Below are 18,388 nucleotides of genomic sequence, written 5' to 3'. Positions count from 1 at the left end.
AACACAGAGATGATTAAGGGCCTGGAGCATCTGCCCTATGAGGAAAGGCTGAGTGACCTGGGACTGTTCAGCCTTCAGAAAAGAAGACTGAGAGGGGACGTTATTAATGTTTATAAATATCTTAAGTATGGGACACAGGAGGAAACGGCCAGCCTCTTCTCAGTGGTCTGTGGGGACAGGACAAGGGGCAATGGCCTCAAGTTGGTGCACAGGAAGTTCTGCACCAACATGCGGAAGAACTTTTTCCCAGTGAGGGTGACAGAGCCCTGGGACAGGCTGCCCAGGGGGGTGTGGGGTCTCCTTCTCTGGAGATAATCCAGACCCGTCTGGACACCTCCCCGTGCAGTATGGGCTAGGGACCCTGGTTTGGCAGGGGGGTTTGACTCGATGATCTCTGGAGGTCCCTTCCAACCCCTATGATTCTACGACATTACTTCATTTAAAATATTGTTGAAAAATGATTAAATTAAGAGACCTTCAGGAGTCAACTAGCAACAGCCATAAATTACTTTATAAATCCACGCAAAAAGGAAATAACTAATTGCTTGTACCTGGTCTTTAAAACTGATGATAAGTGCTTTTAAAAATAGTTAAACACTTATGTAATTCAAAAGACACTTCTCCTGTGAAAGAGCCTAAGTGAAAACACTAATTTTTCCCAGCAGAAATTTACAAGTTTCCCTTGTAGAAGAAATCCAAGTAAATACACTGGGTTTTGAGCAAGGAGGTTCTTTTATGCTTTTAACCTGTTTATCTTTGGATATCATGGTGACATAATTCGTCTAATCAGACTAGAAGTAAAAGATCCCAAATGTTTCCCTTCAGAATGAAACTCTGCACCAAGCATTTCCCTCAAAACCGACTGCATTTACAGCAGCAAAAAACTCTACCCAGCATGTCTCTAGAAACAAGAGGGCAGTGTTTTTACACCTCAGTCCTGTACCGTCTTCAGACTGCTGCTGCTCATGACCAGACTGATAACTGTCAATTTTCTGTTAGTATAGCCACATAATGGAAAGGTACTGATTTGGGGATAGAATATAGGATCAACGAATCAAAGTTGGAAAAGACCTTCAAGATCACCAAGCCCAACCATTAGCCCTACACCACTGAACCACTAAACCATCTCCCAAAGCACCTCATCTACCTGTTTTTTTAAGCACCCCTGGGGAGAGCAACTCCACCACACCCCCACCGGGCAGCCTGTTCCAATGCTTCACCACTTTTTTGGTGAAGAAATTTCTTCCTGATATCCCATCTGAACCTCCCTTGGGGCAACTTGAGACCATTTCCTCTTTTCCTATTGCTGTTCACTAAGGAGAAGATGCCAACCCCCACCTCTCTACAACCTCCTCTCAGGTAGCTGTAGAAAGCAACAAGGTCTCAGCCTGCTCTTCTCCAGGCTGAACAGCCCCAGCTCCCTCAGCCTCTCCTCGTAAGACCCGTTCTCCAGATCCATAATAAGCCTAGTTGCCCTTCTCTATACCCTCTCCAGCACCTCAGTGTCCTCCCTATGCTGTGGCACCCAAATCTGCACACAGTCCTTCAGGTGCGGCTTCACCAGGGCTAAGTACAGGGGGTAAGACCACCTCTCCGACCCTGCTGGTCACTGTTCCTGATACAAGCCAGGATGCTGTTGGCCTTCTTGGCCACCCGGGCACACCACTGGCTCACGTTCAGCCGAGTGTCAACCAACACCCCCAGATCCCTCTCTGCTGGGCAGCTCTCCAGTCACTGCTCCCCAAGCCTGTAGTGCTGCAGGGGGTTGTTGCAGCCAAAACACAGGACCTAGCACTCGGCCTTGTTGAAACTCATACCATTGGCTTGGGCCCACGGATCCCCGTGGTTTTATTACTGATAATAAAGGTGGCTTTAATACCAAGTTACAGATAGGCTAATAAGCACGCCTCTCCTCAAAAAATGCTTTACTGCTAATAAATAACCTGTTACCTACATGTACAAACATTTACAAGGTTTCATCCAGAATAAATATGCAAAACTTTCACCCACGTATGGGAAAGAAATTCAATTCCTGATTATAACTTATGGCCAGACATTTGGAATTTCTAAGCAGAAACTAGAAAATGTGATGATACTACATAAAGTCTGTGGTTTGCTTGCGTCTTACATACTGACCCCTGATCTCAACTGGAAAAGGTTCAAAAGAGGGCAACAAAACCTGATTGAGGGAATAAAGCAGCTGAGGTTTATAAAATAACAGACAGCAAGGAGAGGTGAGAAAATCAAAGTTTTTTAATATAGCAATGAGACTGTTTAACCTGACCACCCAAATGAGTCCAGACTGTTTTCCTTCTAATTAATTCTAAAAGCACTGCATCCAGAGACAAAAGATTTTATTTCAATAATCACAGACTTAGAATTTTGCCCAGTACCAGCACACTTTGAGACACTGTTTTGTCATTAATGATCTCATTTGTGTTTTTCTGCCAGTACTCTGATTTCAACCCAGAGGGAATAAATTATAAGAGCTGCCCTCAGACACAACTAAGCAGCAAAAGCTGGAAGCACTATTACAGCACCAAGTGAGAAAGCACACTGATACCTAGCTGAAGTCAGCCTTACTGTACCATCTACCTACATCTATCTGAACTCCAATAAAGAGGCATCTTAAAAGATTCCAAAAGATTACCCTATTAGGAAACAGATATGTCAGAAGACACCCTGTTATTTAACTCAAACAGGTCAGAAATTCTCTTTTCAGGCACTGAAGTTAAGAGAAGGGAAAACGTCATATACAAAAGCCCCATATGAAATTAAACAATGACAAACTTTAGTGATTCCTATGATATCCTTTACGTTCAAAGCTTAATCAAGGTCAAATTTGTGCAATTTTCACAAATTCGTTCTTGTACTGGCTTCCTGCCCCCCTCTTTTATCATGAGCATTACTATGCATCTCAGTGCTTATGAACGTCTAGACTTAAGATTTCTAGTGACAAGCTCCCCTATTAAATACACCTTTAGACAGCTACCTTGCAAATGTATCTTCTGCAAGGTAAGAGCAGCATTCATCTCCAGTACACATAAACATCTCTATGTTAGCTGTGCAACCAGGACTGCAGTTTGTACCACCAGGTAAGGTTCATTCCTCACCACTGAGTACACACAGGGAGTTTGCACAACTAGCTCAGATAGAAAGCCAAAGAGATAAATCCTACTGTGGGAACTACCATTATAAAGTTCTTTTCCCTAATAGCTGTACAATTTTCCTAACCTCCACTAAACTGTCTCCACCAGTATTTTCGCATTTAAAGGTCTGGACACCAGGCTTGAACATTATATATCAGTAGTTTTTACCACTGCTCCAGGAAGGGACATAACATACAATGCTCATCCATTTGCATTCATCGATGAAGTTATGCAAGACTCACCCATAAACGTCACATGCAAATATTTGACACTAACTAGATTAAGATATTCTCATTTGGACCACGTTAATAACGCTGCAGCTCTACCTACCCTGTATATTGCTAAAACTGGAGATGCATCTATCATTAACTAACATCACTATCATTAAGTAGCACCACCTGTAAAAAATTAACTATTATTCCATATAATTATGTATTTCAGTCAAGTCACCATCAGTATCTCACCAATTTACCCTGGAGAAATTAGAAGGGACTATATCAATGCAATAGTTTTCATTCCTTTTCATCTTTTTCTAAGACACAAAAGATTAGCAATGAGGGGTTTTTTTTTGGTGACTAGACATACTCTTCATTAAATCACGCTGATTGTCATTATTAATGACTTTTAATTGGCAGCTCTTTGCTGTTACCAAAACACCTGTTTTATTTCAGATTGGAATGAAAACTAAAGGATTACAATACTTTGGGTTATTGCTTTTTATTCTTTGCAAGCTGTAGGATTACTTCAACAGTTCTCCAATTCTGCGAAATTTCCCTCACTTGACATCTTCAGAAGCTATTGTTGCCAAATCAGAATTCCTTGCTTCAAACTCTGAAGATGACAAAATTACCCAAGGCCTGCTGACTTGACAAGCTGATCCTGCCGAAACTGCCTTCTGTCACTGCCTTTTCTGCTCACAACATCACTAAGATCCAACACAGAAGTTTCTGCATCCTTACTCGTTTCATGTTATAAAAACTTGCAGTTACAACTGATTTCCTTTGTTGTCTTCTTTTTTTAATGCTGCTTTAAGTTTTATCGCTATCCCATCTCCTTCAGATTTGTTGGGGGAAGACGATATACTGGGTGGGCAACAAAACGTGCTTATAGAACCGTGGGATTTGGACATATCTGATGAGGCTTCCAAGTACACTCCTTTTCAGCCACAGATCTCTGGTAGGCCTGTGCATGCTGGATTGAACACAAGCACAGTGAATTTAAAATCCTATTTAAGGGCTTAAGAAAAAAATTAACAGCTGCTTCTCCCCCACCAACTCCACTCCATACACATACTGACACTTCCCTATCTGGTCACCCCTCACGAATGCCCTTAGGAACTGGGCTATGTCGATTTTATCTAATTCACCTAATTTTATCTAATTAGGACTAGAAAGAGATGAAGATATAATAGTGACTAGCATCACAGCAGCACAAAGGTGTGGCTTCCCTTAAGCATAAGCCAAACTAATAAACTGCTGCTGCCTAAGGGTTGAAATCCCACTCACACATCCTTCCTCTGCAGCTGTTCACCCTCACCACTTATACCTGGCACTAGGCTTTGGTACCAGGCTCACTGGGCAAGCAGAACTGATTTGACTCACTAAAGCTGGAGAGAAATAACCAAGCAACAAAAAGCACGTGTATCGTAACGGCAAAGTTTCTGCCTGGTTAGTAAACCAAACTAGCTTATCAAATTTTCAGAAAACAAGAGAACAGGTACAAGGAAGGGGGAGGAACAAAGTCTTTCCCCTTAAGTGCCGAAATGCTGTCAAAAAAATGTCAGCTGTAACATGAAACCACACGTTTATTTGCTGATTGCAAAGCTCACCAGAGCAATAAGGAATCAAATTGTTCCCGAGGGAGACAGTCAGGAAGGTAATCGCAGGCGAGTGTCTCTAATCTTGGTCTCTCCCCTCCAAACATACCTCATCCTGTATTGCCCATCTGGTTTACTATTCTCAGGAAACCAGTATTTTTCCTCTCTTCTCACCAAAGGATATGGATCAATACTCTGAAAAGCCATGCAGGAAAGGCCCTATAGCAAGACTGCAGAACAAGGAGACCATGGAAACCGTGACAAGAGCCACCCAAGCAAGGGACAATGCAGGAAGAAGAGGTGGGAGATGAATATATTTCAACGCAAGAGAAAAACAGAGGATGAGATTATTAGCTGTACCACACAGTTAACAAGCTGGAGGGTTTTTTTTTAAACCAACACTTCATTTTATCCAGGCATCCCTGTTGCTTGAATCAGCAGAAGAGCTGCTGTGCTCTACTCTTTCGGACACATCATTTGCATTGCCACACAGGCGTGTGCGCACACGTAGGTATATACAGTGGGAGTTCCTTTCTGCAGAAGCTGACAAGCTGGAAGTTTCTTTCTAGAATGACTATAAAGAATATAGCAAGAGGAAGACAGATTTTTATCTTTATACGGTAGTATTGACTTAAAATTAAAAACCCCTGCATTTTTAAACAGATGATCAAGCTATTAAATACTAACTTTCCGAGCTGTGCATTCCATTGCATTCCTGTACATCAAGTCTTGATGGGTAGGGAAGAAAGCTGTCATATTTTAGGATATTTTCTTTTTTAACCTTTCAAGTGCCACTCCCTGTCCACTCCCATGGATACCGAAGCTGTGTTTCAAGACCTTTATAATTTGTAGCCACTGCCAACTGTTCTGTATTATCAATACTAACAAAGTGAACAGTTTTTTAGTCCACCACTGTGAAAGACACTACTAGAAACAGCACGTACTAATAGGTAGAATACACCGTGTTTAAGTGCTGCTGATTAAAACCCCCATATGATTCTTGCAAGTATGGAATTTTGTAGGGTTAAACCAAGAAATCATTACTAAAACACTAGAAGAAATAAAATTTACCTACCTTTCTGATAGAAGAATTTTCGATAATAATATGCACCAAGGTCTACATGTTCAACAATGTATCTTTTCACTCTGTCCAGATGCAAAATCAGATTCTCCTTGGGAACTTCCAGAACTGCTACTCCAGCATTGGTGCAATGAGAACTCAGAGTCGACTCAAATGAGGCACTTTCACATCCACTGAAGGAACCGGAATTAGATTTGGAAAGGCTGATCTTCCTCTCCCCTTCCCCACCAATCTCGTTACGAAAGTATGGACAACTCATCACAAGTTCATTGCTTTTATCATCTCCCTGGTCCATATTGAGACTTCCTTTTGAATTCAGGTCTTCCGTGCTGCCCATTGGAGAATTGAAACTTGCAGAATGGGACAAGGGTCCAGAGACAAGCGATGCTACTGCAGCAGCAGATGCACCTGTGGTTGTGTTCCGCCTTTTAATAACATTATGCCTGTTGATTGCCGCTTCGTTTAAATCAAATAAAATACTCTGTACATCATAATGAGCAAAGCACTTTGGACAAGTCCAAGGCTTGACGCTATCTTCTGACCTGTTATCTTCAAGATCTGAAGACTTCCCAAGCTCCCCTTCACCTTTGGCATTCCGCAGCTTACGAAAAATAGACGAGTCTCCTGTCTCTGATTTCGAACGTCTCTTGAGCGGCTTCTCTCTTTCCTTAAAGAGTCTCAGGTTTTCCCTTTGAGTCATAGGTCCATCTATCACGTCTAGAGAGAACCCTGAACCCTTGCTTCCACTGGCAATCAGAAGTTCACTGAGTTTACTTGTGGCTGGGCTTCTCTGATCAGACTTCTCGTCTTTATAGCCCTTCAATAAGTCAAAAAAGCTTTCCCCTGAAGTTCCCTGCTTATCTATGGAAGATGTGCTGCCATACTCCCTGTGCAGAGATGGTCCAGATTTAAAAGTGGGTGAAATACATTCATCAAAACTATCCACATCAAGCTCACTTATGGTAATGTCACTGTTGCTGCGCTGTCTTATTCTGCGAAGAGCTTTCCTTGGAGAACTGGGATAGCCATCAGGTGTAAGAAACCTGGAGTCTAGATTATCAGATTGCCTGGTCTTGGTTTTAAGCGTGCTCTGGATGCTCTTTAACATGACAGAATCACTAGCATTCAGGTTAACAGAGCTTCCCTGACTCCCAGGACTGCTTTTAGAAGACATGCTGTCAAGGCAACTTGATGTGTCAATATCTTGACTGGATCTGCTTGCTTCCTTGATGTTCTCCTTCCTTGGGGGCCAGTCAGCAATCCTTGCCCTGACCCCCATTTTAGGGACTCCGGGAGTAGAGGTAATGTGATGGGAACTTTCATTGCGAGGAGGTCCAACCGGCGCCATGACTGCAGACCCTAAGCTGCCATTCTGGGACCTAAAGCGCCTCATGTAAAAGTCATCCGAGTGGACTTTGGAGGTGCCATCTGTTCCGACTGATACCCCAGTGGCAACAGCCCTTTCGGTCTGGGACCGTTTCAAGCTGGTCATGATCTTTCAGTATGTTCGACCTTAGTAAGTTCCAAGAGAAAACACAGTCATTTCTGCTTTTTAAATGCACTGTTCTCTTTTGGAGAAGAGTCTCCAAAATATAGAATGGTTGCATGAGATCTTAATCATGGACATTTAAGGACACAGTTAAATGCAGAATGTCTAGAAAATTCAGATACTTGGTATGTTTTGATAAGCAATTATTTCCTTTAACTTTAGCATGTTAAGCAGCAGCCATGATCCAATGCATTGAAATTGCTTTAACACCACTTGTGTTCCAACACATCAAGAGTTGTAATCCAATCGCCTATGCTTCTTCTAAGCCTAGAAGAGAGAAAAAGGGAGATAAAGGCATTCATCATTTCATACATAACTTTTTTTCATAGCTGAAACTATCACAGTAATTATTACACGGAATTATTATTTCTACCAACCATGCTTTTAAATCTCATTGATCACCTCAAAAAAGCAGATTGACAAAGAGCTTTCTAGATATTGCTGGTTTGCCTTCTGAATAAATACTTTTCTGTTTGGATTCTACACCTAATTCCAAGTTTTTCCCATTAACAATACTTTCTAGTTGGCTACCAGTTCCTTTTACAAAACATAAGCAGGGAGGTAATTTCCCCAGCTGAAGTACACATACAGCATACATTTCCTGCAGAAACTATAGAGGAGCCAGATCAGGACTTCAAATTTTGTTTATAAAGGCTTTAAAAAATTTACCATTTACAAGTCATGCAATTAGGCATTAACAATGCCTATTCAATTTTTCTATTAGTCTAAATAACTATGATGTGCTAACAAAAAAAAAGGAAGGAAACTCATTAGCAAAAAGATTATGAGCTGATAACAGAGAGAAAGGCTGTCAATATCGCTTATTCTGGTTTGCACAGCCTTATTTGTGGATTAGCTGGATAGTCCCTTCTGCCCAGATTTCACCATATATAGAGAGACTAAGGCTAAACAGAATTGCATAGTTTTAAAGTAACTTGATAGGAAAAGTTCCCTTTATTTCCTCGGCTAACAAAATATTGTCTGCCACAGCTCCTGCATAATCCAGTTTTAGAAAGCCCTGGAAATTAAATGCTTTCCCATACCTCATCAGTACCAAAGTGATTACAAAGCAGTTAGCATACTACTGCTAAAAAAAAATAATCCACAAAATACACCCTTTGCTGGTAGAAGACAAAAGCATGAGACTGTGAAGATAAAATCTTGCATGGCTCTGTACATCCTTTAACACAGAGCAGTTAATAATTTTCAAAGGCTGAAACAATTACACAAAGTGTGGCCTTTAGGTATCTGCCAAATGTGTGCAGAGAGACGCTGCTGAACCAGCACAGCGCTGACAATGCTGCATTGTCTACACATCAAGGCTTCCTGATGCTTCCAGGGAAACTGGTACTTTCTGCAGCCTCTTCTCAGAACCCTGGTGTATTTTGCTCCATGCTAATTAAACATCAAGCTGGGGCACTTTCTGCCTCCAAAGGCGGCATGCTTTAACTTCCCTTGCCACAGACAGCACTGCTTGGAAATAGCTGCTATTTATATAGAGCTGGACACATAAAGAACACTTAAAATGCAAGCATAACAAGGGTGCAAGTGATCCAGGGTATTATTGCAGTTGCACAGCCATTTCCCTAAGTGTATAGTTACTTTCCTTGTAATTTTACTACAACAATACTGACAGAACAACAGTTTCTGCTACCTGTGCAATTGGAACAGCTTTAGAAAGGCAGTCTGCTCCTGCATCTGCTGCAGAACTGCTGTACTGTCAGCTGTCACCTTCTGCAAGTTTCAAACACTCTCCTAAGAGCCTAAGGATCAACCAAGCTGGTGAAAACAACCTTGCACACAAATCAGATCAAGGAAGGAAAAACGCCAACACTGTGTGCCATCGTAGAATCTCCTGAGCTGGAAGGGACCCATAAGGACCATTGAGTGCAACTCCTGGCTCCACAGAGACCCAGACAAGGCAGAACACGGCACAGATGCTTCTTGACCTCAGTCCAGCTTGGTGCTGTGACCACTTCCCTGGAGAGCCTGTTCCAGTGCTCAACCCCCCTCTCAGTACAGAACCTCTTCTGACATCCAACCTAAACCTCCCCTGTCGCAGCTTCATGCTGTTCCCTTGGGTTCTATCCCTGGCCACCAAGGACAGGAGATCGACGCCTGCCCCTTTGCTCCCCCTCGTCAGGAAGCCACAGACTGTGATGAGGTCTCCCCTCAGCCTCCTCTTCTCCAGGTTGAACAAACCAAGGGCCTTCAGCCTCTCCTTGTAAGACTTCCCCTCCAGACACCACAAAACTTAAGGCTCTGTCTATGGTTTTCAGTGGTGCCATAACGAATATTGTTTATGCAATAAGCACTATGAAATGGGAACACTGTGTAGTCCTTTCTAAAGGGCTACAGAGACTGGCTTGTGCAGGGAGAATGGAAGGAAAATAGAATGAAAACTGTACGGACTTCAGGGCAGGAGGAGGACAGGTTAAGAGGAATTGTGAAGGAACGGTCCAGCTGAGGGTGGCACCCAAAACAGGCTTAAGGACAAGTGACCACTACCACACACACCTCTTCATGGCCTGCAACGAAACTCAAGATTTCTGTCCCTCATCATCATACCTCTGAAAGCAAAGTATCCATCTCCTCCCCCTCCAATGCTGGTCCTTACAGAAACAGGTAACCTGCAAGTTTCTCATTAACTCAAGGGCAGAAGTTCACAGAGTTTCTCTAAAAGTCTCCCAAGCCTGCTATTAACCATGTAAACATCCAAATGCTACCAAGTGTTGTCACCCCACCCCTCCATTATTTTTTTTCTTTCTGTTTAAGAATTTCTGGGACAACCATCCTAAATAAAGATATATAGCTATATAATCATGTATGTAAAATATACATATATACACACACACACATATATATCTCAATCAAAAAAGCACTCTGTGGAATTTATTCTTCACCTGTTGTATGCATTGTACAGTCACTAGTTACACAACCACACAGGACATTTTCCAAAGGAAGTAACTTTCTCCATCCCTGACTCAGCATTAAGGATGCCTCAACTCTGGGGACCAGCAGTTTCATATCCTGCAGGTTTTTCAAACTGTCCTACTTCATCTGCTGTACCAGCTAGAATACAGGCAATAAATGGTTAAAGGTAGGAATTGATACCACACTCTAAAAAACTGAATTCCACCTTTGTCTGTGTCTTTTTATGTGAAATAAATCACCTAAGTTAAACAGGACTGTAATGCTGTCCGTTGTTGCTTCCTAGCCCTCCTTATGCCAGTGTCTAATTTGAGATGTAACAGTCTGATCTAAAAAATTTTATTAGCTACAACCAAAATAAAGTGAGAAGATTACATTTAAAAACATTTTAAACTCCAAAAGGATAGGCCCTGACTACACAGGTTATTGGGTTTAATGAAAAGGAACAGTAACTGCAATCTGCACTTCAGTATTTTCTCATATGCATTATGTACACAACAGGACAGCACCAAAGACCTTAGGAAGAAATCCTTTACTCTGAGGGTGGTGAGGCCCTGGCACAGGCTGCCCAGAGAGGTTGTAGGAACCCTATCCCTGGACTTGTTCCAGGCCAGGTTGGATGGGGCTTTGGGCAACCTGGTCTAGCGAAGGTGTCCCTGCCCATGGTGGGTCCAAGATGATCTTTGAGGTCCCTTCCAACCCAAAGCATTCTATGATTCTATGATAAGGTGAATCAGGGTTGATTTAAGTAACCATCAGGTACCAATAACAAGATGATGCGAACCGGAAAACTTGCAGAAAGTTAAAATATTGAAGTAGCAGAATTGCTAACACTAAATCCATAGTCTATTAAATCAGGTGGAACTACAAAATAGGCACTATGGTACCTTCTTCTAAAGGCAGCAGCAGTAACTGTGAAGAGTAACAGTTCCTATTTTGATACTACTTCAATACAGGAAAAAAATTCACAGTAGAGCTACAAATATCTCTAAGAACAGACTATGGCAAGGACAAACTAGCACAGCAAGGACATGTTTCTCCAATTCATCTGAACTTAACAAGCAAGCAAAGAAAACACCCAGATGAACTCCTACAGATAAAAAAGCCATAAATGAAAACCACATGCAAAAACTTCTGAGAGAGATACATTGACATTTAGTACTGACTATATAAATTAAAAAATAGTTAAGAGATCAAGCTTGGGAAACCGATGATCTGCTTATGAGATTGCATGCAATATCCAGCTTAGCAAGCCAAGGATTTGTTCAAAATGGGTCTCAAATCCCTAGGACAAAGTTTTTTTGGTTTTTTGTTTGTTTTGGTTTGGTTTTTTTTTCCAGCAGAGTACTTTGCATTTGGGCCTCATTTGAAATTGAGAATAAACAGACCTGTTTTCATCCTTTCCTTTTCTATTTATAAGTTTTTCATCAGTTTGTTCCCTCCTCTAAACCTGGGGTTCCAGCCACAGGGCAAAGAACCACCCTGATCAAACTAAAAGGTCCTTGTAGATGAATCCCAAGAGTTTCACAGTCCTACGCCATTCCAAAAAGGCAGATGAGTCAACTTCTGACTGAAGTTAACCACCAGGAAAACAAAGATGACCCAACCAGTTCAATATTTTGTCCAGAGACTTTTGGATTACAAAGAAGCAAATATAAGGAACTCATATTTCATCTCATAGACTGAGGTCTTGCTCAAATCAGCTCAGGCTAGTGAAAACCCCATACACCTACAGCACACCAATCGGTGTTTATCTTGGATGCAGGTAGCCAAATCGTTCCACATCTACTGGTTTATTGAATGGAAACAAGACCAAGCCTGACACATCAATACTCAGACCTTCAATTCCAGTTCTTCCTAGATAAGTCGTTTATGTGGCACTGTGCTGTTCTTCCTCACAAAGTAGTGACTTTACCCACAACCAAATCTAACTTGAAGAGGTTTAATAATTACTGTGTTAGCTGCTGGGAACATGCTGAGACTTCAGACCGCAGGATCACAGGCACTAATGATCCTAACACTCTGATGTTGACAGATTGATTTGGGGCACCAAATTATTTACGATTCATAATATTGCAGAGGAAGGGCTTCATATTTCACTGTCAGCCCTCATTTAAGTGTCAATTTGTAATTAAAATTTGGGAATGAGGGAATCAGTTTTCAAATTCTAGAAAAGCCTCACTTTTGCCAAGCCTCCATCACCCCCTTTCTCTCCTCCCTCAGCCAAAAGAATAATATATTATTTTATATATATATATGTATTTCAGCATTTAGTGACATATAGACAACCAGGAACCTCGGTGCAAAATGCACATATTACAGACAGAAACCTTTTACTGGGGAAAGATCTGGCATTGCCATAACACCTGAAAACAAGTGGCTCCTCTAAACCCAGAAAAATAAATGAGAACAATGAAAATGTTTTATATATGAAAGCTTCATCTATTTGTGTCCCAAATTCTTACTTGAAATATATCACGGATCAAATCCAAGGGGGGAACATTCATTTATCAGCCAATTAAGTTCTATGTACAAAATAATGTCTAATTTCATAAAATGAATTCCCCAGAGCAGAAAAATTCAATTTATTCTTTAGAAATACTTGGCTTTATGTGGTTACCTATTATTAACTTTATCCTTTTCTTCCCAGGGTTACTTTCCTTCAATTAGAATGATGAAAGTTAAAAGGTTCATCTTTCACAGGAAGGTTTTATCAACTGAGAGGCTGTTGGAAGAATAGTGTTGGGTATTTCACCAGCTTATCAGTTTTATTTTTGTCACACTTAGAGGAATTGCTGAATTTCTGAAAATTGTCAGCTCCACAAAGATGAAAGGTAGATTCCCTGTACCTTTTCTTTCTCCTCCCCAATTCGTGTTACCTACAAGATTTGCCACTCATCTGCATGTCAGCAAGGCTCAGCCTTTTTCTGTTTTCCTTGCTCCCTAACCCTTGGAAGAGAATCTTTGCTCTAAGGAGAGTGCCATCCGTAGCTATATACACAAACACCCTCACCGATCTGCTCAGAGTTAATATATTGCATTTCGTTTTTAATGCTGTTGTCTGAAGTAGCTCACACTAATGTTTTGTCAAGCATTGGAACAGGCTGCCCAGGGAGGTGGTGGAGTCACCATCTCTGGAGGGATTTAAAAGGCGTGCAGATGAAGTCTTTAAGGACATGATCTAGTGTGGACTAGTCAGGGTTAGGCTGTGGTTGGACTCCATAATCTGAAGGGTCTCTTCCAACCCAGGCGATTCTATGATTCTAAACTATACCAACTAAGGCAAGGCAATATTGATTTTCAGATATAGCAGTAATTAATGGGAGTTATCACCATCTGTGCTCTTGCCACATGCCTCACCAGCTAGAGGGCGTGTGATCCCCCCAGAAGGGTGCCTAGGTTGAACTTACTTGCTGTAGCTTGCTCAGGTTTGGAGCCCTGCTAGCCAGCGGGCTTAAAACACTGTCTGGCTCAGAGCACGCTGCTGGGCAGAAGACCACCAAGTCACACTCAAACCATACGGGCCTGTGATCAGGGGTAAAATGTTCATGACGTAACGGGATGGCAAATGAAGCATAACAAAAGCTATTGAAGTGAGATGGGTGTAGGAATGCAGGGATGGTAATCCCCTACCCATGCACTTCAGCACATTTCGCTCCATTATGATATCCTGTTCATTAGACACTAGAATATTTCCAGGCAGAATTACATCCTCATTTTTCACATCAATTTTGTAGCCATTCATTACAATAAGGCTATCACAATACTCCCGTGCACAAGTAACTGCTGCTGAAGCAAACCCTGTAAAACTCCTTTTAACTGAGACAGAGAGGGGGAGAGAGAGGGGGGAAAGCACTGCACATGGTCATTCCCTCTTCAACGGTCATGTTCTATTTTGGTATCACTGTTCCTCATTTAGCCAATTAAATCCAGAATCCCTTTCCTGGAAGCTAACTTACAGGATCTGAAGATGCTGACAAGTCTTACTATATGCTCCACTGTATTCTATTCCTGGATTGAGACCACTAACAGCAACAGTTTATTTTTGAGAGCCGCACTTGTGCTCTAGGAAGCGACTCAAAACCAGTGCCAAAGCAGAAAAGCAAAACACTCCAGCTCCCAGGTACCATCCCTCAAGAAAGGAAATCTTTAACAACTTGAAAAGCGAGTTGCATTTATACCACCCCTCACACACACACACACACACATCCCCACACCCACCCACCTTTTTTTCTAAGTCACGTTTCTCCGAATTTCTTTTCCAGTTTCTACCTGTTGATATGCTGCATTCCTGGGTAATGGTTCCAGAAACACACAGGCCGCTCTCCCCAGCATGTGGACCCTTCTAGAAGTTACTTATCTGCAAAGTGCCCAAGCTAATCAGTGACTAATGTCTGATACTGCAAGCCTCTGACCTACTGATAGCCACAAACCCGTTCAGGGTAGTTGCTGTACATACCACGGATGCACTTGCTTGAGGCTTCGCGTCCTCGCTCGTACCCTCATAGCAGAACAGCACACACACCACCCTCTCCTCCAGCCCAGCCACAAGCTGGCTTCCAGCACCACGTCAGCACCGATCAGCACAGAGCTCAGCCTGTGGTCTCTGTGCTGCACTGTCGGGTACGTTCCTGCTGGCCATGCTTGTGCGTGCGAGTGTCAGCCATCATCACCACATGTCTCACAACATCCCACAGCTGTCAGCTTTAAGCAAAACACCTCAGCTTTGAAGGAGGAGAAAGAGGGTGCCTAGCCAAACTCTAAGTTTCCAGTAGCTTCTAAGAAGTTTGGTGTGCAACTCAAAGTTAATTATTTCTATGACAGGTGTTGGACTGTATCCCCACTTTGATACAATCATTAAAAATAACCAAATAACTCATTGTCTCCCCTGGTGTCTAAAATATTTTTCCCTATACCATTTCATTCCTTTGCCCTGTGGCTGCATTTGTTTCTCCCAAAACTCATGATGTACCAAGGAAATCACAAGGAGCTGTTCTGCCATCACCAGGAAAGCCATCCAGCTCCCAAAACTCCACAGTGCCCCATTCCTCCAAAGGTTGACTGATCAGAGAGTGATGTGTTTGAGGGAGAAACAAAAGCAGCTTTTCAGAAGTGAAAGTTAAATGTTACCTACAATTAGCAGGCTTTATTCCCAGCAAGCCCTGTATTAACTACCTAGAGAGCATTTCATATTGATACACACTCTTCAACATTGCTTCTGCTTTAAAGACACTGCTGCTATGCTAGAGAGAATTAGGAGCAGGGAGATCATTGCTAGATGCCTACACAAGGTGTTCTAATTCCTGCATCATCATCACTCCTTCACCTGTGCACCAGCACCTCCTCAGCAGCAAGTAAGCTCTACCCCCACCAATCTGGGGGCACTGATTCGGATTGCAGACCTCACACTGCTCCCAAAGCAAAAGTCACTCAAAAGACATCTGAGCATCTCGTCAAGCAAATGACCATTTCTTCAAGATTCCAAATAGCTAATATCTGTTCCATGAATTTGCTTCCTTACCTACTGACCTGAAAACGTGGCAGGTCAAGAGAGGTGATTCTCCACCTCTATGCTGCTCTGGTGAGACCCCAACATGGAGTACTGTGCCCACCTTTGGAGCCCTCAGCACAAAAAGGACGTGAACCTCTTGGAGTGGGTCCAGAGGACGGCTACGGGTATGATCAGAGGGCTGGAGCACCTGTCCTAAGACGACAGGTTTAGAGAGTTGAGCTGGTTCAGCCTAGAGAAGAAAAGGCTCCAGGGAGACCTCCGAGTCCCTTCCAGTCCCTGAAGGACCTACAGGAAAGGTAGGAAGAAGGACTGTTTGTAAAGGCAGGGAGCGATGGGATGAGGGACAATGGTTTAAACTAGAGCAGGGCAGGTTTAGATGAAACCCGAGGAAGAAGTTCTTCACTCCGAGGGTGGTGAGATATTGCACAGGTTGCCCACAGAGGTGATGGAAGCTCCATCCTTGGAGACATTCAAGGTCAGGTTTGATGGGGCTCTGAGCGACCTGATCTAGTGAAGATGTCCCTGCTCACTGCAGGGGGATGGACCAGATGACCTCTAAAGGTCCCTTCCAACCTAACGCATTCTATGAAAAAACAAAGTAGATCATTAGTTTGTTCCTGTATATTAGGAAAAAAAAACCCAAAACAGAAAGCACCTGGAAGCTACACAGATAAAGCACCGTGTTTGTATGTTTGTAAAGTAAAAATCATGTTCAAGCTATTACTGAAACATGGTATTTTTGAAATCTGCAGCTAAAAAAAGGTTCCTCCCACATAATGTATTAAAATATGTCCACTGGTCTACCTAAACAGTACTCTTATGACGGTACACACAAAGTTAAAGTATTTTCCCCTACAAAGGAGTTTTACTTTTCTGTGTAGGCATAAATGCTATCTATATTTTTCTATACATATATCTACATATATTTACACACAAGATGTTAATGCTGTCTCTCAAAAGCAAGTCAGAATACTCTAGACAGACATACAAAAATATAACATAAGCGCACACTGTAATTAATCCTGATGTCATTTAAACAATAGTTCCCACCACTACTTATGGTTTACATACTTTGTGAATTATCCGCCATCATTACTGTTACATGAAGAAAAGCAAACAAGTTTAAACCTAACATTGAATTTTTTCCCTATGTTTCTACAGGGAATTGTGAATTCCAGAACCCAATAACCTGGGAAAGGCTCCACAGCAGATGTGTATTAGGTATCCACTGTATTGAAAATGGTCAGCATAAAAATAATGATACCGAAAGTCACAGTCCAGGCTGTAAAGTCATACAAGGGCTACAGAGAGTAAGAGGGGTTCTTTTATGAGTTCATGTGCTCAAACAGACAAGGAAGTGTGTAATCCAAAAGTTATCCTCAGAAGAAACGCAGCAGCTTCTGTTTCAAGGGACTGCCACATACAGTCAAGTGCACAACGCCCAGAAAGGAGGAAAGTCCATTAAAAACTTTAAAGGAAGACAGAGGCTTGTAAGGAAAAACTTGGGCAATTGTTTTATGTGGGTTTTTTTAAATGACTGTGGACCACTGGAACATTCAAACTGAGATGCATTCATCCCAAACTTCCTCTGCCTTCCATTATCAATTCTTTGGGAAAAGAAATGGGAACTCAGTAGTATCTTTTCAACAATATTGTAGTTTACTACTTTTAAATCATAAATTTTCTATGGCTATACTTTTAAGCCCTGGAAAGAAGAGTGGTATATCAGGGTAAAGAACTGGATTTAGAACAATAGAACTAAAAAACAAACAAACAAACAAAAAAACCCCCCTTAAAAACTAAACTAGGTTAAGTTCTAACTCTCGTTCTTTAAATACTGACCTTAGAAGATTTAAGCCCCAAAATTACCAACTCATTTTATATGAAAGCAAGAATATTTTCCAGCAACTCTTCATTTTCTTCTTTTCCATTCTTTTCATTTTTCCTTAGACCATCAGCTTCATGCTTTGCCTGCAATCGTACGGCTCGGACATGCAATTCCATTGACAAGCCAGACTCTAGTATCCTTTCACTGGAACAATGGAACAGGCTTCAAAATTGCTCACATATTAATTTTCAAAGGATTCTACATCACTATCACTAGCAAACATCTATACCAGCATTCTACTGGTGGTGATGGATTACTGTATGCTGCATTTCTTCAATACTGTCTACCTCAAAGCAGGGGGGAACTGGGCACTGGATGCAATCTTCCTTCTGGAACCACGTTTTGTGTTTTCTGAAGCCCACTTTATGCACGCCCACAAATAATATCTTTAACCAGACAAAATAACATTTTTGTTCATTTACATTGTTCACAGAGAAGGCATGTGGAGCACCTCCCCTACGA

The 18,388-nt window shown here is 41.9% G+C and overlaps 1 protein-coding gene across 1 annotated transcript in view; it reads right to left on the bottom strand.

Moving 5' to 3' along the window:
* SIPA1L1 (signal induced proliferation associated 1 like 1) overlaps window positions 1-7,538 on the bottom strand; it is a gene marked incomplete at its 5' end in the record, with an annotated part of 79,852 nt that extends 72,314 nt beyond the window's left edge. Inside the window, one exon of the mRNA XM_084262819.1 lies at window positions 6,041-7,538. Within this exon, the coding sequence (XP_084118945.1) occupies window positions 6,041-7,538 (1,498 nt within the window). The remainder of the gene's footprint in view (window positions 1-6,040) is intronic.
* Window positions 7,539-18,388: the final 10,850 nt, after the last annotated feature.

The sequence above is a fragment of the Gallinula chloropus genome, assembly GCF_964237585.1.
Source record: "Gallinula chloropus genome assembly, chromosome: 4".
NCBI lineage: Eukaryota > Metazoa > Chordata > Aves > Gruiformes > Rallidae > Gallinula > Gallinula chloropus.
Note: the sequence above shows the minus strand (reverse complement) of the source record. Positions and strands in the feature narration are given on the sequence as shown.